Source organism: Topomyia yanbarensis, chromosome 2, assembly GCF_030247195.1.
Source record: "Topomyia yanbarensis strain Yona2022 chromosome 2, ASM3024719v1, whole genome shotgun sequence".
NCBI lineage: Eukaryota > Metazoa > Arthropoda > Insecta > Diptera > Culicidae > Topomyia > Topomyia yanbarensis.
In genome coordinates, this window is record NC_080671.1 from 296,360,046 (window position 1) to 296,386,069 (window position 26,024).

The following is a 26,024-nucleotide window of genomic DNA, read 5'->3' on the forward strand; positions in this document are numbered from 1 at the left end:
ATTATTTATTTATTTACATTTTTTGGCGCATTTTTTCGATTTTTTGTTTTTTCCTTTTTTTGTCCGAATTTGTGGATTGCGTTGTTTGTGTTTGGTCTGCCGGACGAGTAGTTTGAAGGTTGTTGTCATTTATTCGGTTGCGGTGGCCAATTGCCTTGAATTCTCAATCCGATTTGAGACATTTTTGGAGCAGCTTGATTTCCTGAAATTTTAAGGGAATCGTTAGTGGGCGAAAAATTGAAATTAATACTGTGTCAGTACTTACATGCTTTGTGTCTTGGTGATTTCTTCCAATATAGCGCAAGTTATGATGGCGTTGGAGAAATTCAACCAAGCGTGTGTGTTCATGCGCGTCGATCATTTACATTTCGATGAGCTGGATTTTAAGTTGCTATCTCGAAGCATTTTTATCTCTCCTGATTCGGATCTTTCGGGTGTCCAGCGGCAGCGGCGTCTTCGGGGAATTTTGTCGCATGAGCGGTCGTCTCGGAGGGAATTAGTTCGCAATTTCCGGGGTGACGTGGGTGAAGAAAAGGAGATCTGCCTTGGTAAATTACTAACAATCAAGGAAGATCTCCAGTACCGGTGCCCAAACAAGGAGTTTTACCGAACACGGTTGCTTCATTTGGGGTCTAGGCTCCAGGTTATCCGAAATTATGCGGCAGGGGAGATCAACCAAGAAATTTCGGGGTTGCTGGAGGAAGTTCTAGCAGTTTATTCCAGTCATTTCAGTGACGAACAGGCAGCACTTCCTCCCGACAACCAAGAAGGGGAGGATGGAGAGATTTTGGGAGATTTGCTGAGTACAGACGTACCTGCAATTCCACAGGGATCCAATCCTTCCGATAACGATGGATCTCTTTCCAAACAGCTCGTAGGAGACGATCTGTTGCGTGTCTTGTGCGAGATGAGGGACGAGATTCGACAATTGCGACAGCAATCCGACGATAATAGAGCCCTAGCGTCTCAGGGGTCTGATGCTTTTTCAAAAGCTACTGAAACGCTAATGGGTGGGATTGCTTCACTGGCAACCATTTCGTCAGTTTTAAGAAAGACGGTTCAAGAAGTTGTCTCACTTCGTGAATCCGTCAGTGAACTTCGGGCACTAGTACATCAGAAGGAAAGTGCTCCTGAGATGGATCTGCAGACCGATCTGGAAGATTTGCGTTTGATGGACGTACCCGATTCATTTGATGAACCAGAGATTCCTCGCCCAACACTGGCGCCCAGTCCCGATCAATTTGTGTTGAAGCGAGGATTCTCGGGTCAACAAAATATATGTCCGTCACTTCCAATCGAGAAACCGAAACAGAATACCGGATTCACAGCCCCGTACCAAACTCAGAACCAGCCTCACTTTCCTGAATGGACCGAACAGCGGGCGGGACCATCCTATCCGAACTTTTCATCCAACGCGGGAAACGGATCGATGGCAGCTCCAAGGAATTACTCGCGTAACCCGCAACGCGTCGCTGATTGGAAAATTCGGAAGTATGCTGGAACTGATGAAGGAACGGGACTAAATGAATTCTTAGACACCGTAGCGAGTTACGCTGCGTGTGAGCAAATGTGCGAAGACGAACTTTTCAATTCTGCGATGCATTTGTTCACTGGCAATGCTTTGACCTGGTATCAGGCTATGCGTGCGCAAAACCGGTTGTTTAACTGGAACCATCTTGTATGCGAGCTCAAGGTAAATTTTGTACATCCTGAACTTGATGCTACGCTCAAGATGAACTTGATGCTACGCTCAAGATGAAGGCTCTCCAGCGCCGGCAGATGCGTAACGAATCTTTCCAGGAATATTTTCTGGAAATGGAGAAAATATTTCGTGCTATGACGGTTCCAATGGCACCGAGCGAAAAACTCGACGTGCTCAAGCGGAACCTGAAAGCCGACTATAAACAAATGCTTATCCTCAGGCCAGTGAACACGCTCTCAGAATTGATGAGTCTTGGTAAATCGATCGACGCCTCCAAGACGCCGATTTATCAGAAAGTTTTCGGTTCTTCTCGGGAAGTTGCTGCTTATTCTGATAATCCACCTCAAAACAAACAAAATCAGCAAAACCAAAAGCGAGGTGGACAGAATAACGGCAACGCAAAATCCAAAACGTTTTGGAACAAGAATGCCAAACCAGCAGTTCTTGATTCAAGCAAGCCTCCTGACAACCAGAAAAAGAAACAGCAAGGGAATCAGGATGGCAAGAATCTCGAGGGAAACAATCAAAAACCAATCGAACCACCGCAGAAACCTATAATGTGTCTGGAGTATTTGGTGGAAAAGCATCGTCCTCCCGTGCTCGGCGTCTGCTACAATTGTGGAGACAAAGGACACAGATATGAGGAATGCCGGAAACCAAAACGGGTCTTCTGTATCGTGTGTGGGTTTAAAGGCTTTGATGTTTCTCGTTGCCCTTACTGCCTAAAAACGGGATCAGAACCAACTGAAGTCGCAGTTGGCAGTAAAGCAGCGCTCCAAACAACTAATAATTAATCCCCAGATTTACGACAGTTTTCGACCGGCTCGTGATGAGGACTATGATAATTCGTTGTCTGTCGAAACCATCGTCCTTGACGACCCGTTCGATAACCGTCCATTTGCAATTGTCGCAGTGTACGGCAAATCCTTCAAAGCCTTGCTCGACAGTGGTAGTAACGCCACAATTACAACTAAAAAGCTATACCGAAAGTTTTCGAAAAGTCAATTGAAAAGGTTGGAACGACCATTCGAACTACGTTCTGCAAATGGTCAATCCTTACCAATCATTGGACAAGCGTATCTCCCGTATACTTTTCAAAATTTGACAAAGGTCTTATGCACTCTTGTAGTAGAGCATCTGACCGTCAACTCCATTCTAGGTATGGACTTTTGGCGCGCCTTTGGGATTTCTCCTGAGATACAAAACTGTGCTCTGTTGAACTCAGGTCAAGAATCGGAAGACGACGAAGAAGATGAAGTACCGCGTGAGTCGATACTCACTTCGGAACAGTTAGTGCGTGTAGAAGAAGTAAAGAAGTGTTTCCAGGCAGTAGAGCCCGGAAAGCTAAGCCCAACCTCATTCACAGAGCACAGGATTGTCATCAAAGATGAATTCCAAGGTGCGGCACCCGTTTGCCGATATCCTTATCACATGAGCCCAAAGAAACTGTCTAAGGTCTGGGAAGAAGTTGACCGATGGCGGTCTATGGGAATTATCGAGGAGTCATTCGGATTGGTCGCTTAATATTGTGGCTGTCATGAAACCAGACGACTCAATCCGCCTTTGTCTAGACGCTAGGCCTCTCAATGAGCGTACTGTACGGGATGCATACCCTTTGCCCCACCCTGGGCGAATATTGGGCGGCTTACCCAAGGCGAAGTACCTGTCTACCATAGACTTGAAGGAGGCCTTTCTCCAGGACCCCTAGCTAAGGATAGTCGCAAATATACCGCTTTCAGTGTTCCCGGCAGGGGTATGTTCCAATTTACTCGTCTACCATTTGGTCTCGTCAACAGCCCCGCTACTCTGGCGCGACTGATGGACCAGGTTCTAGGACGCGGTAAATGGGAACCTTACGTTTTCGTCTACCTAGATGACATCATCGTCGTAAGCGAAACGTTCGAGCATCACATACAGTTGCTCAAAGCTGTGGCCGATTGTCTAGCAAGAGCCAACCTAACCATCAATTTGGAAAAATCCCGTTTTGGAGTCCCCGAACTTAAGTTTCTTGGTTATTTGTTGAATCGGGACGGACTCAAGGTCAATCCTGACAAAATTCAACCGATTCTCGACTACGAGAGACCGGTTACCGTGACGAAACTTCGTCGTTTCCTCGGTATATGCGGTTATTACCGCCGTTTCATTGATCGGTTCAGTGAGGTCACTGCTCCCTTGACCGATCTGCTCAAAACGAAAACCAAGAGCTTAGTTTGGAACTCCGAGGCAGAACTCGCGTTCCTTAAAATTAAGGAACTTCTAGTCACTCCTCCAGTTTTAGTCCCACCAGACTTCTCCAAAGAGTTCATCCTTCAGACAGACGCTAGTGACGTAGCAGTCGCTGCTGTTCTGGTGCAGGAGTATCCCGAGGGTGAGAAAGTAGTTGCTTACTTTTCGCATAAACTGACCACTCCCCAAAGGAACTATCATGCAACTGAAAAGGAAGGTCTGGCGGTGATAATGGCGGTTGAACACTTCCGAGGTTACTTGGAAGGTTATCATTTTCGACTGGTCACTGATTCGTCAGCGATTACATGGATACTGAAGACTAAATGGAAAACCAGTTCACGTTTGAGTCGTTGGAGTTTAGAATTGCAACTCTACGACATGTCTATTGAGCACCGGAAAGGCAAGGACAATGTCGTTCCAGATGCGTTATCCCGGGCCGTAGCAGCCGTTTCCGCTTTGTCCACCTCAGACTGGTACTGTTCCATGAAGTCCAAAGTTATCCAAAATCCTGACGACTATGCCGACTTCAAAGTGGAAAATGATCAACTTTTCAAGTATGTAAACTCGAAAGTTGTTCCGTGCGACTCGCGGTTCAGTTGGAAACTCGTCCCAGCACCCGAGTTCCGTCAAGATTTGATCCAACGTACCCACGAAGATTTGCTTCACGTGGGATGCGATAAAACGATCCACGAAGTGCAGTTGCGATATTACTGGCCTCGTATGGGATCGGAAGTACGAAAGTTTATTCGAGAATGTGGGACGTGCAAGGAAATCAAAGCTCCTTTCGTCCCAGTCCAGCCCGAAATGGGTCAGTCGCGTGCGACTAATGCACCATGGCGAATGGTTTCTGTGGACTACATTGGTCCTCTTCCAAAAAGCAAACGTGGCAATCAACACTTGCTTGTCGTCCTCGACGTCTTCAGCAAGTACGTCATGTTAACCCCCGTTCGCAAAATCGCTAGTACATCACTCTGTACGATACTACGCGAACAGTGGTTCAATCGCCATGGTAGCCCGGAAATTCTGCTAAGCGACAATGCCTCCACTTTCACCTCGAAGGAGTTCAGTCAATTCATAAAAGAAACCAACGTCAAATATTGGCTGAATTCCCGCTATCATTCGCAGGCTAACCCAGTGGAGCGAACAAATCGCTCGATAAACACCGCAATCCGGGCATATGCTCGAACCGAGCAGCGCAACTGGGATGTCCACATCACCGATGTGGAGCGCATCCTAAATACTACCGTTCATTCCTCCACTGGGTTTAGTCATTTCATTATACACGGGTGTGAAATGGCATCTGCCGATGACTTCAGCAGGGTTTCCGGTGAGGGTGACCTAGAAACAAGACACCAACATTTAGACAAAATCCGGGAGATTGTGGTCAAAATTTTGGCCAAGGCAAACGAGGGCATTCGACATCAATACAACTTGCGACACCGCTAGTAAGTAACCTTTTTAAAACCAAATGGTGTACCGTCGAAACATGAAATTGTCGAATGCACTCGAGTTTTACAATGCTAAACTCAGACCACAATACTTACCGGCAAAAATTATCACCAAAAGGGGTGTATCCTCCTACGAGCTGGAGGATTTAGCAGGTAAAAATCTCGGAGTTTGGCCAGCAAATCTTCTTAAACCAGCATAAAAAAACTTTTCCGTGCCGCTTGTGGACTGACGGTATGCTTTTATATGGATTACTCACTTGGGAGTTTTCCAAAAGAAGCCGTCAGTTCCCGACGGCAACAACACGGACTTTGGTCCGAAAAAAAACAATAAACATTTCTCCGTCTTCTCTATTTTTATTGGGGAACACCAATTCTGCCGCGGGAAGCTTCTTCATTAGCTTCATGCATTTTTCAGAGCCACACTCGCGCAGTGTGGTAAACAAACATCCGCACAACATATATGCTCTAGCGCCGGTTACGGTGGGGTGTACTTCTCCACTTAAAATCAAAAACAAGTATACTACACCGTACCGTCGTTCGGTCAACACAACACTGCCGTGTTCGGCAAACAAAAACATAAAATTCTTTTGCGCCCCACTCGCGCAGTGAGGTAACCAACTATTTACATGTAATATATGCTCCGGTACCGGAGACGATAACGATAGGGTGTAATTCTCCACTAAAGAAACACAAATCCACTATCCGTACCATTCTCCCGGGTACCGGACGCATCTAAATACACTTTTTTTCCAAAAAAAACCCTCTTAGTGGGGAACACTCGCACCTACGGGTGCACTAAATTATATAAAATCTCCCTTGTTTGGGCACTGAACCGAATAAAAATTCTTTTCCCTTCTTCGATAGGGACACAAAAAAAACTCACGCGGCTGATTCCCGACCGAAACTATCACGAGAAATTGCGCGGAAACGGTATAAAAATCGCGAATAAAAACAATTTGCGACCGCCAATCGCGAACTGTTTTGTTTTTATTTACAATTTTGATGATTCATTCATCATATCGAATGGATCATCGATTTGACACTTTCCTCGATGTTCGCACCAATGCTCTGCATCATGCAGGTGTAGCCCGATTCGGATCAGGATGGTATGGGTGTTAGGGGGAGATGTGGGTTAAAAAGCGCCACGCATCTTCGATCTCGAATCGAATAACAAAATTTTATTTCGCATAATTTGTGGTTTAAACCTGGGATGGTTCGTTTGATTCCGGTGGGAATCATTTTGATATTTTTAAAATTATGCGAAAGACATTCTTTGGTCCCTCTCAAACGTTTCTTTTGCCATGTACGAAGCGTTTTGAGGCGAAAAGGGACGAATATACAAACATTTTGTCCGGAATGTCTGCGAGTGGGAGAAATGATGACGTGTTAAGCGGTCTTGTATGTGTGAATGTATGAGTGTGGAATCGAACACAGTGAATGAATGCATGTGTGAATGATCAGATAAAATTGTTTTGGGGTAAATTCGAAGTGATTATCGGAATGTGAATGATCGAGTAGGCCACTGATTGAGGATGAATGAATGAGACAATTGTATGAATGTATTTGGATAGAAACCCCAACACAGGCGTGTAGTACTGGTACCGTAAGAACACGAAAGACATTTCTGGACAGTCGATGAAAAAGAACAATATAATGCCGACAACCGTTCCCCTGCAAGTTGAAACATTGAAAATTGTCAATGTCACTTGCAGAATTTTAGGAATATCGAGTTGTTACCGATCTTGCTTTCAGATTAGATTTAGGGTTCAACCCATAGCCGAGTAATGGCAATGGCTGACAACCTCTCGCTTCGCGTATGCTGTCAGTATTATCAGACCCAACACAGGCAAACAGTTCACCGGTTAGAACATCCGGTCGATTAGTTTTTGAAATGAAAATTTGTAAATTGCGGAAGAAATAATTAGGTGTAGTTAGTTTTTCTTTGTTTATTTATTTATTTATTCATTTCGTTCATTATTATTGTATCGGTGTTAGGTGTTAGTTCAGAAAAAAATTGCTGCCAATTTTTTTCCACCCGGTGTGGGCGAGATTGTAACCCGTCAGGGTAACAATTTAGCACTGGGTGGAAATATACCTTTTTTTACGTATACACTCCGTAGAGTGTATTGTTTACGTAAAATTATGCTCACCACTGTTCCATATGATCGTTCGCTTTTTACCTTAAATTTTGTTTATATTTTTGTTTGTGAACGATTTTGTTAGACCAGATAGGTGTAGTAAATTTTGTTAAATATTTGTATATTAATAACATAGGGTTTAGTCAGGTAACCGCTCTCCTCTCGCTGCGAAAAGTGTGCGGACTATGCTGTACCATAGCGATGACAGCTATGCGGGATGTGCGTTTTTTTGGTGTTGGTGATAGTCGAGTGCAGAAGGCAGCCATCGAGTTTTTGACCAGCAGAAAGTGACGAACCACGGTAGTGATCAGACGTTCATAAGATTGTTTTTTCTTCGGGACAGTTTCCCGCCACCGTAACGAAAAGTTCAGTGCGCGCGTGTGACGGCAAATTAAATCCGTCAAAAGTGCCGGCCTGTGGTTCGGGCACAAGTGCATATAGTGGTGCTGGATCGCCGTCGGGGGAAGTTAATCCCCAAGGAGCTTTCGCTTCCCCGGCTAACCGTTAAGGATCCGACGCACCCACCCCTCTCGCTGCAGAGGATAAGTCGAACGAGCCTTGCTCTCCTCTGCAGCTAACAGTCAAGGAGAGGGAAGCAGGTAGGACGACGACTCCGCCTGGGAAGAACACTGCGGTGTCTTCCGGGATTCCTTGCGGGGAGCAAGGGAATCCGGTGATTCATCACCAACGTCGCTAGGGAGGTTCCAACAAAAGAGCCAAGCTCACCTCCCTAGCTAATTGTTAAGGACCGCTGCCGGAGCAGCCACCGTAAATAGGGAGAACTCGGCCGTTGCTGTCCCGGCCGGTCGGAGGAAACCGCCCGCCTATCCGCCCGCAGCAGCAGTGTACAGTGAAGGGAGAGTAGGTGAAAATAAAACACGGTAAAATTTAATTTATTTGGTTTTCCTTTTTGTTTGTTGTGTTACGAAAATCCGAAATTCTGTAGAGGCACCTAGGCCGCCCTGAAGCGAAGGGTACGCCGGGCAAATAAGAACCCGAGTAGCGGGCAAACCCCTACTTACAATCTGAAACATATCGGAAAATGAAAAGCGAAATAAATAACTCCAAGCAACGGCGTAGCCAAGAGAAGGTTTTGGAGTATAACACCATACAACCCCCCCCCCCCCCCACCACACCCAAAAAAAAATATTGGATTGAAGTTGAAAATTTATTGATGCAGACTGATTTAATTCAATATTACAATAACAATTATCTGATCCGTAGATTGATATCCTGTTGTTGTAAACATCATTAGGACTTTTGATAAATTGTCGGAATGGGGTCCTGATATGTAACTGATCTATTGGTCTTGATTTCACAGTTGTCTAGTAGCATCAATATCAAATTCCTACCTGAAAACATTCCAATAGAAAATTCCAGAGTTCTGTGATCAATCATAATCCTCAGATTTATTTTCAAATTGAGCTCGTTTTTGTAGAGATGTACTGTAATAAGGGTCTTTATTTAATAGGAAGCGAAGTTAAAATTGATTTAATGCCTATGAAACATAAAACTGCTCACCAAAAAATGCATAACTTTCAACATTTGCTAAAAATGTTTTTGCCTTTCTCATTCACTCTAAAATTCGTCAATCTAATCCCGACCCGGAGGGCCGAGTGTCATATGCCAATCGACTGAGTTCGTCGAGATCGGAAAATGTCTGTGTGTGTATGTGTGTATGTGTAAAAAAACGTGACCTCTGTTTCTCAGAGATGGCTGGACCGATTTGCAGAAAGTTAGTCTCAAATGAAAGGTACAACCTTCCCATCGGCTGCTATTGATTTTTTTTTTATTGATTGGACTTCCGGTTCCGGAGTTACGAGTTAAAGAGTGCAATCACACAGCAAATTCCCATATAAACTGAAATGAAAAATTTTCAAAATCAAATTTGTATTTTTGATGCCAAATTACTTTAAAATGCATGAAACATTGAGATGTTTGACAAAAATTGACTTCTTTGGACTTTGGTACATTTTTGCCTTTCTCATATAGAAAGGTTATGCAATCACTCTAAAAATCGTCAATCATACCGGCCCGGAGGGAGTATGCAGTGAGGGGTTACTACTTTAAAATTAAAACTAGTTTAAAATTTCTTAACAAGTTGAAAATTTTCGGCAGGACCCGGTCCTCCCGGACCTTTCTTCATGATCCGCCGCTGGTTTCAAGCGATGTTTCAGTATCACATAGTATCTCAAGATCGTGGCTGTCGATCCATTGTATGTATGTGCAAATCGTACTGAACATGTAATATTCATTTCCACCGTTGTATTGAACATAACCAACCATGGAATCGTAGTCTGGACAAATGAAGCAAGCACAATTGCACCACTAGGTGGATTAAAACAGGTTTTTATTTTGGGAATGCGTCGAGTTAAGACGAAAACGTAATATGATTAATAACGAGATTAACACTTTCCGAATGTAGAGAGAAATTTATGAAAAATGACGATTTCCATTCGATTCTAGCAGGTTCTGATCGATTTTGATGAGCATTTGATTTTTGTTGTATGACCAATTGTATGTATAGGTCAAATGTTTAAAAACAGTAATTTAAGGTCAAGATAACATCATTTTGAAACCGCCAATTTCGGAGGTTTAGTATCTTCGATGAGTTTTACAAACGTTAAACAGCGCATCATTTGATAAAATAATTTTGACGGTATATCGTCCAAGAAGCATTTATGGTGAATTTTCTCAGGTTAATAAATAAAACAACTTCGCTAAAGACACGAATTCTGTTACTATTTTCTGAAAAATTAATTCTGCATAATTTTTCAAAAATTACGGTTTCGGAATTATGCCGTTTGGACAGTATGATCGATTTTCACCAAACCCCCACCAAACGGAATTTCTGGCTACGCCGCTGATTTCAAGTAAGTAGAAACAAAGTCGTTCTACACTCGTTCACAAGAAACTTTTTCGAATGCTGAATATCTATTATAATACATTGAAACCGCGATTTCATCAGCCAAATATGAACATATCTTTGATGGGCTCTAGCAGACCAACAAGACTGATTTCGAGTAAATCCTGATAAATAGATGGAAATATGCAAAAATAAAAAGTTCATCATAATCAGAAATAGTTATCAGACTACATCAAGGGACGGGAAGAATATTTTAACAGCTTCAGTTTATTATAAAGAAAAAAATTGCCCGATTTAGTCAAGGTCCCCATTTTGTCAGCTTAAAATACGCCATGAGACTGATAAAAATGGGTCTTTATTGTATGTATTATTCACTGTGTTTCACATTAATAGGTACATTTCATTTTTGGAGATCTTTTTATTGCATCGAACTACAAGAATTTTCAGATAGTTTTCAAGGGGTTATTTTATAGACTTCTTCCAAAATTTGGCGAACCTATTCCAATTCGTATACCAATTAATTGGTATACTTAAAGGTTTATATGTTGCAGATGGAGAAAATATTGAAATTTTCAGCTTTTTTCCTACACAATATTACGAAAGCTTATTAAACAATTTTTCCTAATAAGTTTGTGAAAATTATAAACTATTTGAAAATTTTTAATAGTTTTATTTTTTATTTAACCGTGATTTTTTAATAAATAGTGACCATCACTTCACAACGTAGTCTATTTTTCATGGCTTGCGGTGAGCACGATTTCTCGAATTGCTGAACTGAAAATTATGGAACAGAAATTATTTTTTAGTATTATTTGCAGATTTAACTCGCCGCGCAGATAGCTCTGAATTAGACCCGCTGGTGCCCTAAGACGATTTCGCTAGGTTTTCAGAGCACTGTGCACCCAGTGCATTAACGCAAGTGACGGAAGGTTATCGAAAAGTTTCGTGAAAATGAAAATTCCAGTAATGATGATGATTTTCCCAAACGGTTCGTTTTCGTGAGGTTTTTATTTGTTCTTTGGCATTAGGATTAGCGATAATAATTCAAATCAAGGATACTACTGGGAAGTTACCTTTAGAAAAAGTCGATGTCGAAGTAAAATTTGGAACTATGCACGCATGCACTTCAGAGATAGCGTGATATCAGGAGCTGCGATTTCATTTCAACGCTTTTTTGTGAAAAGGGCGATACTTACAAATGTAAAAATAGGGCTTTTTTCATACATGCGAATGAGGGCTTTGAAATGCAACAAATTAACCTAAAAATTTGGATTCTACGATATCGCTTTCATAGACTACAGCAAAAAATACAACGGGCGAAACTGTATTTTTGTTTGTTGATTTAAAGTTTCGCCTTCCACGCTCCATGCAAACAACCAGGGCGATACTTTTTTTGCTAGCAGTTTAGAGGCGAAACTGTTATTTTCGTATTTTTTTTTAGGATTATCAAGCTGATACCAGCTGTAAATAGTAACAATGATCGCTTTTGAAAAAAAACGGACGAAATCGGTGGTTATTGTAAAAAAACGTAAGGGCGATACTTCAATGCTGATAGGTGGGACCGAAAAAGTAAACAATCGCCAAAGGGGCGATGCTATCATTTTGTCAATTTCAATAGCAAAAACAAATTTTAATTTAATAATTTCAAATACTTTATGAAGTTTTGGGTTTCGATCACTGAATCATGCCATCTAGGATGTAAAAAAACACAATAGTTCTTAAATAGGAAATAAAACCAAGTCTGGAAATATTCACTGTTGATTTTCTTTGAATGGTATCACTGCTAGTATCGCCCCTTTCAAAGAAAAGCGTTGATTTCTTAGTTCTCAGTCGCAGTGGAAGTTTGAGTAAAGTATAAACTTCAAATCGATTCAAAAAAAAATTCGATTTTTTTGGCTCAGTACAATATATAACCCCTTTAGGAAAATTCAGTTTTCCCACCACAAATTAGATATTTTATTAACAGAGCAATAATTCGTTGGTATGTCTATTTTATGAGCCATTTTTCGCTTTCCCATCGATTTGGTTTGAGATTTCTAGCACTGATGTTGTCCTATGCTGATTTGAGCGATTCTCTGAGTCCTGCCACTATCCCATGTAGTATGTGTTATCAAAAACATCGCGAAGCATCAAGTTCTAAATGTTCTCAAACGATATAATATCCGAAGAGAGTGATAAGAGTTATAAGAAATGTCTCATCACACTATTAGGTGGATTAAAAACGTTTTTTATTTCAAAATCTAGGCCACTTTGAAATCAATAACTGCTAAGTGGTGCGACTTTCGTCGACTTGAACAGATGGTAAATGTATGAAACCCTATTAACAACAGTAAATCAAAGCGAGAATGGAAGTAAATCCAAGCAGGTTAATCACATTTCCTTTCTTGCTTTATTGAAAATTGGTTTCGACCTTTATGTCGTTTGCCTACTATTCTCTAATGCATATCAAGGCTCCTTGCTTTCCTGTAAACCAGGGTTACCAAAAATACAGAATAATCTGCATTTATAAGATTTTTCTGCCATTTTCAGACCAAGAATATGCATGTGCAGATATACAGATTTTTGTGTGTATGTACAGATATGCAGATTTTTGAGAAATGATGTTACAAATACTATTTTTTGAAATATTTTTTTTCAGTTTCAGTAATACATCCTCTGTGTCTCTCTCAGCTGAGCCCTCTATATTAAAATATATTTTTACTTTTGAGAGTGGTCGCACATTCTGAAAGGTAAAGGTTTGTAATACATTCAGGTTAGCAACCAGCAAACGCCTGGCTGAAGTCTATTTCCAGAAACGTTAATTGTAATGCTCTGTAACTTTAATTCTCAATTTTTTGTCCGAAAATTCGATAGCTACATGGGTCGACCTAATGTATATAACATTATATATCAACAAAAGTATTTAAATGAAGAAGAAAATTATTTTTCCATTGTGCACACCGGTAAAGTTCAAGTTTCTGGATGTAAAATATCAGAACGATTTGTAGTGTTTTTTTTATGAAGACGTAGACAGGTGCTTGCTTGACTGATTTAAACCACAGGTATTAATATCATCGATAGATAATCCAGCAAAATCCAGGTTAAACGACTCAACTGATTCGATACAGATATCGGCACAGATTTTTCGAAGAATAAATACAGATGAAAAGATTTTTTAGGACAAAAATACAGATTCAATTTAATGCTGTAAACTATGGAGTTTTGCTGAATTTTCCGATCACCATAATTACAAATCGCCCCATTTGAAGCAGTTCACCAAGTCTAAAACTGTTAGCTACTAAATCGCTGTTCGTTCTTTTATAGATAAAGATTTAAGAGCAAACCAAATACAGACATGACTTAGATCGTAGTCTTATTACGCGCCACCCAGTGAATAATGGAAACCAATCAGAATGTCGCTAATAAAACTTTAACTTCTAGAATTATTATGATGATGGCCCCACCTCATTCCCATTCAAAGGTGTCGTCTCAACGATTTATCTCGAAGGTAAATTAATATAATTAAACGTTATCTTGCAGACCGATATTTTGAAACAGATTCCCTGCAGAGTTAACATATTTGTAATAAATAATGTATAGTACCGAAAATACCGGTACTGGCTTTTGTTCAGTACCGATATTACGGTACCAAAAATGGGTCGGTATTCCCGAGATTTTCGGTACCGGTATTACCGGTACCACAACCCTAGTTGTTGCATACGGTTGGAATTCCATCATAAATAAGCCCACATTCCGAATCTCATTTCGAATGTAATTTACTGGGATGGGGTTATATTCTGGTACAGACATCTGTGTGTCATTATGAAGATGCTCTTGTTCCATGTATATTGCTGCAAGATGTTTAAAATATGTAAAAAGGGAACCCTATCAGATAAGGTAAACAGAAACGATATAAACTACTCAATTGTCCAAATGATGTAAAATAAGGTATCTGAGTTTACTTTGACATTTGTCACAATAAAAAGAGGGGGGGGTGGTGATCCGTGATATTTCAAAAATGAGTGCTTTTTGCAATGTCCTAATGAGAATTGCGAGCTGATGTGACTCGCTGGAGGTGCATGGTGAACTATCATGCGGTTTCATCGTTTCCATGTGGGGTGCATACATAGATTTTTTATTTTCAAAAAACTATACCTCCGAAACCTCTAGATGTGACTCAAAAATATGTTTAGAGATATTATGTAGAATTGAATGATCTTTCAAATAAAAATATAAAAATATGGACTATTCCAGGACCCCCGCAGCGAAAATCAAGAAAAACCATTTAATGCGTATTTTGTTCGTACAACACTCAATATTTTTTAAAGTCAATAATTTTTTCTTGAAACAACACTTAAATACCTTTCAATTGACCTATAACTAGAAAAACTCTAGTAAGAGAACTGCGGAGAGAAATACAGCATTTTTGGCAACGTATGCCCCGGCATTGTATGGCAACACGCCCAATGTTAAAAGGATAGGCAATGTTCGATTGGATCCCTTTTTTGACAGCTAAACGCGAATCCAATCGATTCAAAATGGAGTCTCCGCAGTTCTCTTTCTAGAGTTTTTCTACCTATAACCAATGAAAATCGGTTCAGCGGTTCAAAAGTTATGAATTTTTCATCAACTTTTGAAAACTCGCGAATTTTTGAACCAGTCTAAAGTGGAAAGTAGCACCCTAATGACGAAACAAAAAACTATGTATATAATATTTTTTGGCAAGGAACGATTCTACCAAATATTGCAGAATTCTGAGAGATCGTATAACTTTTTTTCATGGAATTGCCGTCTTAACAATACACGCAGCTATATCGCCATTCAGGACTTTTATTCAATTTGCATGAAATGTTGATGTGTGTGAAAAGTAGCCAGAATAGATTCAGCAGTACAGTTTGCCATCCCGTTTGTAAATATAATGAACGCTCATGAATGGCAAAACGACCAATCAGAAGCTGGTTCAATATTGAGGTTAGGACTGGATCATACTAGCTACGCGATTGTCTTCTCTTCTCTTAGGGTGACGTGACTGTGAATAGGGCCCAATATGTAGTCTTCGGCACAAGGCAATCGATTTACCAACCACGCCATGCCCGCCCCCTACACTATAGTTATTTGAGCTCACAGATTTGAAATTTTTAATTTCTTAACTTTTATGCTATGAAAAAATATCAAAGTGAATGTTCGTTTATGTTTGTTTCACAGATCCATTACTATTGCAACGATATATCCACTCGACCAAAGGAGACATAGAATATGCCAAAAAGATATTCATTCATGGCTATACAATACGACAAAACAATCCTCACCTTTTCAGCGATCGTGATCCTTTGGAGCCGAAAGTGCAGAAAATCCTTCAGGCTATGTAAGTATGCAATTTTCATTATGCACATTATTTAGTGCTATAGCACGTTTTGAATCCAGTTAGGCAGCTATAAATATCAAAAACATACCCTACTACATACGCAAACTTTTTTTCTTGTGTTTTATTCAATAGGGTAAACAGGTCTAATACCTTATATATTTCACCATTCGACGCTATGATCTTCTCACTAACTGCTCAAATTTATTGTTATATTAGTTAGAAATTAGTACCCGTTTCATTTTTTATTGAAAACATCCTGATACAAGTACAATTAAACATTTTTCAAAGATGTCTAAATTCTAGTTTTTTCTTTCACCCAGGGCAAAATGCCCCGGTGAAAGTGTAATATGCCCCACAACAAGAGGACGGTATGCCCCACAGCAATCGGTGAGTATGCCCCACAACAATGGTTGGGGCGTTTTTGCCGGTGATGAGCTGTTGTGAATACATGAATAATTCTACACACACACACACATAGTTTTAAGCCAAGCTATAAACTAAGATAGTAACTACAACATTCTAGTAAGCTACTTGAAATAGTTCTATCGAATCCGACTATTTCTAATTGGTTGTAATGCTATTAGAAAAAGTGGAAACTTACATAAAAGTAGCTCTTTTGAAACTTTTGTGTATATTGTTGTTTTGCAACATATTAAAAATACCAAACTAACTTAGTACGTTGATTTCATGAAACGATACTGTTATCAGTCATTTTTACTTTTTAGATAATTCAGGAATCCTGGGAATCGAAGAGGGGCATTTAGCCCCGGTGGGGCGTATTATACCCTTTTACCCTACTCTTACGTTTATCTGCTATAAAGCAAACTAGACGCACACGCATAAAAAAGAGAAAAACGAGTTGGGCATGTAGGACAACTGTTCCCTAATTCATATTAGTATCTAGTAGCAAATGCGCAGAGGTCGGAAACGCCCACTTCAATCAGTTTCACTAGATTGGGGCTGTACATAAATGACGCAGCTTTTTTTTTCGAAAATTTTCGGCCTCTTCCTCCTCATCGTAGCATTTGGCAACAAAATTCTAACCTCAAAATTTTAACTGTGCTACTTTTCAGGAACGAAGCAAGAATGATGATACCTATTTAAGTGCCATCCAGTCACTCTAAGTCGAGTTATCAACGAAATAACACAGACTAACAGACATAACACTATGAGGCAATTCATTCAAAACATATCGATCCGCCAATTTTACTAGAACACCAGCTCCACCTTTTCTACACGGTCCCAACCACTCATTTGCAAAAGGGTTATCCCTCAGGCTCGGGAACAACTTTCCACTAGTGGTCTAGCCCCTGTACACTTGCGCATATATCAGTGGCGCCATAAGCTCAAATGCGACCATAATCCCAACTAAAAATATATTTAAAGTGACCGCTAAAGCAGTCGAAGAATTGTTTTCAAGTGCTATGTCTGTTAGTGACCTCCTGACTTATGAGATGAATAAGAGCTCGTCTACTCTATATTCTACAATTCTTTTAAATACTACCCAACAAACATTTCGTGGTTTTATAAACGTTTTAACAGTTGCTTTATTCAGCTCTAGCTGAACATTGGAAGTATACGTGTAATCATATATCGTTTATTCCACCCTTAAACATCCGGGATTTGGAGAATTTATTCAGCTTGTCTGATTAAGACACATGAAAGAACAATTCTTCAGCACGTATACAGCCTGAAGAAAACAACAGTTCAGCTTTATCAATAAACCTTTTCGTTACCGCTATTCAGCTGAGAGAATTATCATAGGAAAATAGTTAAAAAAGACATTTATTTCAAGTTACACACGCCTTCAATCTCTCTGGAAGTCATATTCTTTTATTAGTGTTACGCTACAGTTAGAGAAAAATTGTATTACCTTGTTGGATATCATATCACGTACCTGGATCCGAACCAGCAACGTGTTGAATACTAAGCACTTACCTTACTGTCTGCACCAATCTTGCATACATCGAATGCTTAAGATTTCACCGATGTACCGACAAGTCTAGGCTGCTGAATAGAGTCTGTACAAAGGCTACAGTAGCCTTCTATAGATTTGAGTGAACCTAGTTAGCTTGGGTTCGAATCCCAACCTACGATATTTTTTTTATTTCAATTTTTTTAGTTAATAATTTTTAGAATATTAGGGAATTTTAAATTAGATAATTTATTTCAAAAATGATGATTATAGTCGTTTTTGTTTCCAAGGTGAGGATTTATGGTTGTCACAAAACATTTAGATAAGTAAAAATGGGTGTTATATGAAAGTGGTGGTAACTGAATGATGGATTGAAGTCATTTATAATTCTAAGGTGGCAATCTCCTCAATTTATTTAGCACTCCCTGCCAAATGATTTTCTTTGCATTGTGATTTTTTTTGGTAAGCGGAAGTCGCTGTTCGAATTCAATAGTTTATTTATTTATATCAATTGAGTTCGCCAGCGTGAATAATCATTTCATTGTACCTTTGTTTGCAAGTCGATGGATATAAAATAATCATGGTAACAATGCTGGTGTCAAAAATTTATAGCAACGTTATAAAAAAAAGTTTCTCCTGTGTTCAATATGAGAATATTCATGTTTCACAAGTAAACAGACCGTTTCTAATTAAAAGGTAAATTTACATAAACGAGGGCGCGTGTGATTTGGTAAGCTTGTACATTGAAAAACTGTAAATCGTGTATTTCCCGTGGTGAAAACTCAGTAGATATAAAAAAAACTAAATAAACTTTCTTTATTTCTTTATTAATTTATTGATCTATTGCTCCTTAACTGTAATATATGCAAAACATCTCAATTTAAATATACCGAAATAATAAAAAAAATCCTTCACTTAATAGTAAAAAAAATATTGTGTGTGTATTGGGACTCGAACCCAGGTCGGTTGCCATTCCTCATGATTTGCTAATCGCGCCAATTTTTGTAGTAGTTACAATTACCTTTGTCAAACACATAGTTCAGCTAAAAGTCAAAGGTGGTATAACGGCAAATTTAAAGGTAGAAACAACCTTTTGAAGACATGTAGTGCAGCTTAATGATTAAAGGTAATAGAATTGGTAACAGCATCGTTTATTCAACTCACAATTCAGTCTAATTAAGATGGTTGAATAAAAGCTTTAATATTGTCGCTATTACATTTATTAGCAGTATAGTTCAGCCTAGTTGGAACTGGCGAATACTGGATTTTAAATAGGCTGAATAAACTGTTAATGTTTAAATAGTTCAGCGAAAGTTTTATTCAGCTTACATAACCTTTAATCTGCTTTAAATCAACACGTAGTCTTACAGTTCAGCTCCTAATGTTTGTTGGGTAGTTCTTACAAAATGCTTAACGGCTTTTATCAAGATTTTCATTATAACAGCAAATTGCGTACAAATAAGTGCATTTCATAACCAATATATTGTTGACAGTTTTATTTAGAATTTTTAAATAAACAAACTATCTCATCAATTCCCCTATGTAGATGAAAATTGGATTACTTTAAAATGTATCTAGCCTTTTTTCACTATAGCGGGAACTGGGTCAATCCGAAACTAGTAGGGATTTATAAGCTATAGAACTGGAACGTGTCAACCGATTCACAAATAAACTTTTTACGATCTTTTACCGTATTGTGTGTAAACGGTTTCGCGCAAAAGTATATGAAAGCAGGGTTACCAAAAATACAGAAAAATCTGCATTTTTACAGATTTTTCAGCCATTTTCAGACCAAGAATATGCATGTTCAGATATACAGATTTTTGTGTGTATGTACAGATATGCAGATTTTTGAGAAATGATGTTACAAAAACTATTTTTTGAAATATTTTTTTTTCAGTTTCAGTAATACATCCTCTGTGTCTCTCTCAGCTGAGCCCTCTATATTAAAATATATTTTTACTTTTGAGAGTGGTCGCACATTCTGAAAGGTAAAGGTTTGTAATACACTCAGGTTAGCACCCAGCAAACGCCTGGCTGAAGTCTATTTCCAAAAACGTTAATTGTAATACTCTGTGACTTTGTTAATTTTCATTTTTTGTCCGAAAATTCGATAGCTACATGGGTCGACCTAATGTATATAACATTATATATCAACAAAAGTATTTAAATGAAGAAGAAAATTATTTTTCCATTGTGCACATCGGTAAAGTTCAAGTTTCTGGATGTAAAATATCAGAACAATTGTAGTGTTTTTTATGAAGACGTAGACAGGTACTTGCTTGACTCATTTAAACCACAGGAATTAATATCATCGATAGATAATCCAGCAAAATCCAGGTTAAACGACTCAACTGATTCGATACAGATATCGGCACAGATTTTTCGAAGAATAAATACAGATGAAAAGATTTTTAGGACAAAAATACAGATTTAATTTGGCAACCCTGGTTCTCGCTTGTATTTTGTTTGTCTAGTGCACTTCATTTAGCCAGCGAATGTGGGAAATTGTGAAATCATGTGTAAGTATAGTAGAACGAGATCTCTGACCTAGAGTCTTAATGAAAGTCAGATTGTGGTAAGTTTTGGTGTGCAATACCGATTCAACCATTGATTCTTCCTATCGTTTGGTGGTGATTACCTAGTGTACTGATAACTGTGCAACTTCAGCTAGTTCAGGTCGATAACGGAGTAGCAGCCAGGGGTGGTCGCACAAGCTCATGCTCAAGCTATTTGAACGCATACGTATATTCGTTAATGTTCAATGTCTGAAAGCATTATAAACATGTTCTATATTAGCACTTAGAGCATGTTCAGAAGTGTTTCAGTTCTAGATTCATAATTTTGACAGTTCTATTATATAAAACTGAAAATTTTAAAACTAAAACATGCTGTCCCCAGCAGCAGTTTTAGCGGATGTTCTATTCAGTTTAAAATTCATGTCTTGCCATGCCTTCAGCATCACTGCTTTCAAATTGATTTTTACCAGTCTATCGGGAATGACTGTGTCTGTGCTGAAAAGTTTGCATGTATTTAAAACATAGTTCTAAACGTGTTTTAAAATCAGCCTCAAATAGGACGTCGTCGTAAAACAGTTTTAAATTTCGAAACAAAACTTTTCGAAATTATAAAACCAAACGCTCTGCTGGGGATGTGAAAGTTTCAGTTCCAGTTCTACTTTGAAACTCCTATACAAAATAAAACGCTCCTGAACATACTCGAGTTTTCTATAAAAGTTTCATAGTATTTATTTTCAAAAGATTTTTAGCACGATGTCTGTGTTCTGTATGTCGATATAGTGCTAGATTTAATGCTGTACATTTTAGATGCATTGAAGTATTATAAATATTTTTATACGGCTAGCTAGCAATGCAAATGCTAGCTTATAGCTTATCTAGAGTTTTGAACTAGAGCTTATTGTTACTTAGGTGACGACACAAAACAAACGGGAATAGGATATTTCATCAGACAATACTGGTCATGCAACCATGGTAGATTCCTATGCGCGAATTCTACAAAAAGACACTGCACAACGGAAAACTTTGTGCAAAAGCAACTTAGAAAAGCCCATCTACTATAACCGTAAACAGCACACCGTTATCTTATGCCAAACCACAAACAGCTACAAAATCAATATCTACGGGTCTGACAGGAATAAATCTCGACAAACATATGATTACGGCCTAAAAGCCAACTGTCAAAATCCACTTTTAATGGAAAATCCGGACAAACTGTTACTAGCCGAACACAGTTCACAACAGTTTATGAAAGAGAAAACTTTTCTCTTTCGTGTACTACCACTGTGTTTACTGTGATTGGCATGTAACGGTTTGTCCGGAATTTCAATGCAAAGTGGTATTTGACAGTTGGCTTTTAGGCCGTAATCATATGTTTGTCGAGAAATATTCACTCAGCAACAATCACGCCCAGTGTCTCTAAGCCAACAACCGGCACCATCAGCAAAGAAGCGAACGTAGAAGAGGACGGATGCGTTTGTCCGTGCCCTCGCATTTCTGTTTGACGCTTTCTTCGAAAATACTTTGAATTGGCTTCTCAATATTTTGTAGTGTATTCCGTCGATTCAAGCAATACAACTCGTTTTATAAACTTGAACACAAAGTAGACAACTCCCTTGAGAACGTTTGTTTTAACAAATGTCAACTATCAAATAAAGTTTTAATTTTTTACGCTTTCATCATATAACAATTTAATAAGGCGAATGATTACAAATAAATTACTATTGCTATTATTATTGCTCTTCTATGAATATTGGACGTGTTCGCCTATCTTCCGAGTGAAAACGCGGGCCTCCAAATACGAGCCGGGCCCCAGGGCAATTGCCCTGGCTGCCTCCCCCTCTCATCGGGCCTGGTCATTGATGACCAATTGTTGAGCAATGTTGAATTTGGAAACACGCCTGCTGTTGAGAAGCGATGTCGGGCGATACGATCGGGCTGTGTTGTCTCCTCCTCTCTTTTTAACCAACACGATAATGCCTTCTACGAAAGCAGCGGGTAGATTGCCGCTGAGTGCTTCATTTAGCAATAAATTTATTTCTCGTTGGATGACATCGAACGTGCGGTGGTAGATCCCATCACAGCCAGCAGATTTTCTGGGTGCGCTATCTCGTATGCAAGCCTCGTTCAGTGAGTCGTTTGATGGGACAACTCTCTCTGAGACAAAGTTATTTTCGTTTCGTTCACTTGCTTCTTCAGTATAGAGACTCGAGAAGTAGTCGGTTATATGCGCCTCGATTGCATGTGGCTCTCGGATGATTTCGTCCCGCTCTGTCTGTAGCTGCGTGATGACGGTGTTTTTTCCTTCTTCTCTCTCCCAGCTGAAATATCGGTATTGGTTCGCCCACCACGTAAGCTTCATTTATCCTCATGAACGTGTACGAGAAGTTCCGTTGAAGCGACACCATTTCATCTTTCAGTCGGTCCCCGAAAACTTCACGAGATTTCCATTTGAAAAATGATTTTATCTTTGGTTTAGCGTATTCCAACCACCATTGCATCCAGGAGCGGTAGTTTCTGCGCTGTCTAGTCCAGTATTGCCATTTAAATTGGAATTCGGTAACATTCTCGTCTGTCAAGAGGTGGGGCCGGAGGGACCAATATCCGCGCCCGTGTTCCCGTCCCAGGGAAGGAAGGCAGAGTCGATGTGTTAGTGCTTTATGGTCGGTGAATAAGCAGACGTGGGTGTGTGCTGTTCGCAGGTTTTCTCGAAGTCCACTGCTGTCATATATGCAATCGAGTCGAGATCTTGCATTCCTATTGACGAATGTGAACCCTTCATCGCGTGGGCATAACTTCTCCCAGACATCGTGTAGTTGTAGTTGTTGTACGGCTGTTCTGAGTGCGGGACTAGCATTAAAGCTGCTAGAGTCGCACGTTCGAAGTACACAATTGAAGTCACCCGCAAGAAGTACATGCTGTGTGCGGTGTCGGAGATAATATGCCAATATTCCATTGAAGAAATCCTTCCGGGCAGCGCGTTGTGAGGAACCAGAGGGAGCGTAACATTGCAGATTGTTGTGTTTTGCGCTCTCAATGCGATGAGTCGCCCATTCAAACTCCGCTCGACGTGAGAGACTTGGGTGTGTTCCCTCAGAGCAATAGCGATTGTGATTGTGGCACGTTTTGTTTTGCCACGTTTGCGTAGTTCTTTACAACCAGCAGTTTCTTGTTTTGGACACAAGATATGCCTGTGTGTTACTGCTCTTTACAGTGTCGGCAGGATTGCAGCTGTCCTTTGTACACAACGAACGCTTGCTCTCCATCGATAGTGACCCACGAGTCGATGTTCAGCTTTATAATCATCCGGGCCGACCAGATGCCGAGTGGTACTCCGCCGAACTCGAAACCTTCACCCCATGTCAACTCACGAATCGATAGCATATCACCGTACGTGCTCAAAAAAGTAGTAATCTTCTCCTCGCTCACATCTTCGGGGAGGTCAAACACTTTCACTTCAACACATTCAAAGTTTGTCACGGTGTTTCTGGTAGAACAATATTTAGGCAAAAAAATCAGTATCGCTGAAATATTCACTAATTGAATGCTTAGATACTCCTCTTTCATCTGAGACTAAATTTGAAATATTGATCTAGACCCACATTTTCTCGCTTTCTCCAAATCAGATAGTATGAAATGAATTTGCGGAAAATATAATTTTCTGCTAAAATGTGGACCACTGCTCCTATGTGTTTTTAAAGGGAGAGTCTGTCCATTGTGTTTAAACTCGTAATTTTCAAGGAAACTAAAAACTAAAACAAAACAAATTGAGCTAAAATTGTTCGAAAAAACCATAGAAGAATGATAGAATTTTGAATGTAACATTAGTTACAAAAAACCCCGAGCAAAAAGATATTCCGATTTGTTTTGCAAATTTCAAGACCCCTTAATACCAATGCGAAGCTGGCTAAATGGTGTCTTCGAAGCATTTCATTAACGTTACAAGTCCGTTCCTCTGACAGTGTGTGCTCATTGATTTAACCTCCCAAAAGGGAGATGTATGTTTTGAGTTACTCATTGAAAAATTACCTAAAAATTCATCAAAATGTTGAAATGTTCTAGACCCCCCGATATAACATTTCAAAGTTATGCTCAGATGAAAGAGGAGCATCTAAGCTTTCGATTAGTGAGTATTTTGGCGATACTGTTTTTTGTGTTTAAATATTTTCTACCAGAGACATCATGTTGTGCTTCTTCCCGTCTAGCTCCACTTCGTGTTTCTCGTCGTGTTCATCCATCACTTTTTGTGCTAGCGCCAGATCACTGACCTTTACGAAAGCACACGCTCCACCTCGATGGCACTGTAGTCTCTTGACATCTTCGTTTTTCAGGCTCAGCACTGTACGGCAAAATGAATGCACTTTTTCAAATGACGACTTCACGGGAAAGCTTGAATAGTCTATTTTAATAGTGTTTTCTCGCCTCATCGCGGACCCTGAACACGCGACGCGGCACAGATAGCTCGGGAAAAGTAAATCAATTAAATTTTTCTACGGTTCGACCTTCTATCAGCGTAATCGGAGAAATACGTCCGTTCGGTGTGAAAGAGAACCGATAATTGAGTAATAACATCAATTGCTGAATGTACTGATGGAAGTATAATTGCGGCAAAAGTGGTTGGAATACATTGCGAATTCTTAATATACTCGGGAGCTCAAGTCAACACATTTACAGAAGAGATGTTCTATAAGCTAAGAAGTAACTCTCAATATAGCTCTGGGATTTTCAATATTCAAAAGGGTTCCGACCGTCCTTTGAAAGCATATGCTACAGAAGGTGAAATACCTGTGTCGGCCACATTCGAAGCCTTTATATATATATATATATATATATATATATATATATATATATATATATATATATATATATATATATATATATATATATATATATATATATATATATATATATATATATATATATATATATATATATATATATATATATATATATATATATATATATATATATATATATATATATATATATATATATATATATATATATATATATATATATATATATATATATATATATATATATATATATATATATATATATACGCAAACGTGGCAAAACAAAACGTGCCACAATCACAATCGCTATTGCTCTGAGGGAACACACCCAAGTCTCTCACGTCGAGCGGAGTTTGAATGGGCGACTCATCGCATTGAGAGCGCAAAACACAACAATCTGCAATGTTACGCTCCCTCTGGTTCCTCACAACGCGCTGCCCAGAAGGATTTCTTCAATGGAATATTGGCATATTATCTCCGACACCGCACACAGCATGTACTTCTTGCGGGTGACTTCAATTGTGTACTTCGAACGTGCGACTCTAGCAGCTTTAATGCTAGTCCCGCACTCAGAACAGCCGTACAACAACTACAACTACACGATGTCTGGGAGAAGTTATGCCCACGCGATGAAGGGTTCACATTCGTCAATAGGAATGCAAGATCTCGACTCGATTGCATATATGACAGCAGTGGACTTCGAGAAAACCTGCGAACAGCACACACCCACGTCTGCTTATTCACCGACCATAAAGCACTAACACATCGACTCTGCCTTCCTTCCCTGGGACGGGAACACGGGCGCGGATATTGGTCCCTCCGGCCCCACCTCTTGACAGACGAGAATGTTACCGAATTCCAATTTAAATGGCAATACTGGACTAGACAGCGCAGAAACTACCGCTCCTGGATGCAATGGTGGTTGGAATACGCTAAACCAAAGATAAAATCATTTTTCAAATGGAAATCTCGTGAAGTTTTCGGGGACCGACTGAAAGATGAAATGGTGTCGCTTCAACGGAACTTCTCGTACACGTTCATGAGGATAAATGAAGCTTACGTGGTGGGCGAAC

General features: G+C 39.6%; 1 protein-coding gene across 6 annotated transcripts in view; it reads left to right on the forward strand.

Moving 5' to 3' along the window:
* LOC131683312 (alpha-tocopherol transfer protein) overlaps positions 1 to 26,024 on the forward strand; it is a 265,987-nt gene that overhangs the window by 209,135 nt on the left and 30,828 nt on the right. For all 6 annotated transcript variants that reach the window (XM_058965171.1, XM_058965174.1, XM_058965173.1 and 3 more), the window contains one exon: positions 15,565 to 15,724. In XM_058965171.1, the coding sequence (XP_058821154.1) occupies positions 15,565 to 15,724 (160 nt within the window). The remainder of the gene's footprint in view (positions 1 to 15,564; positions 15,725 to 26,024) is intronic.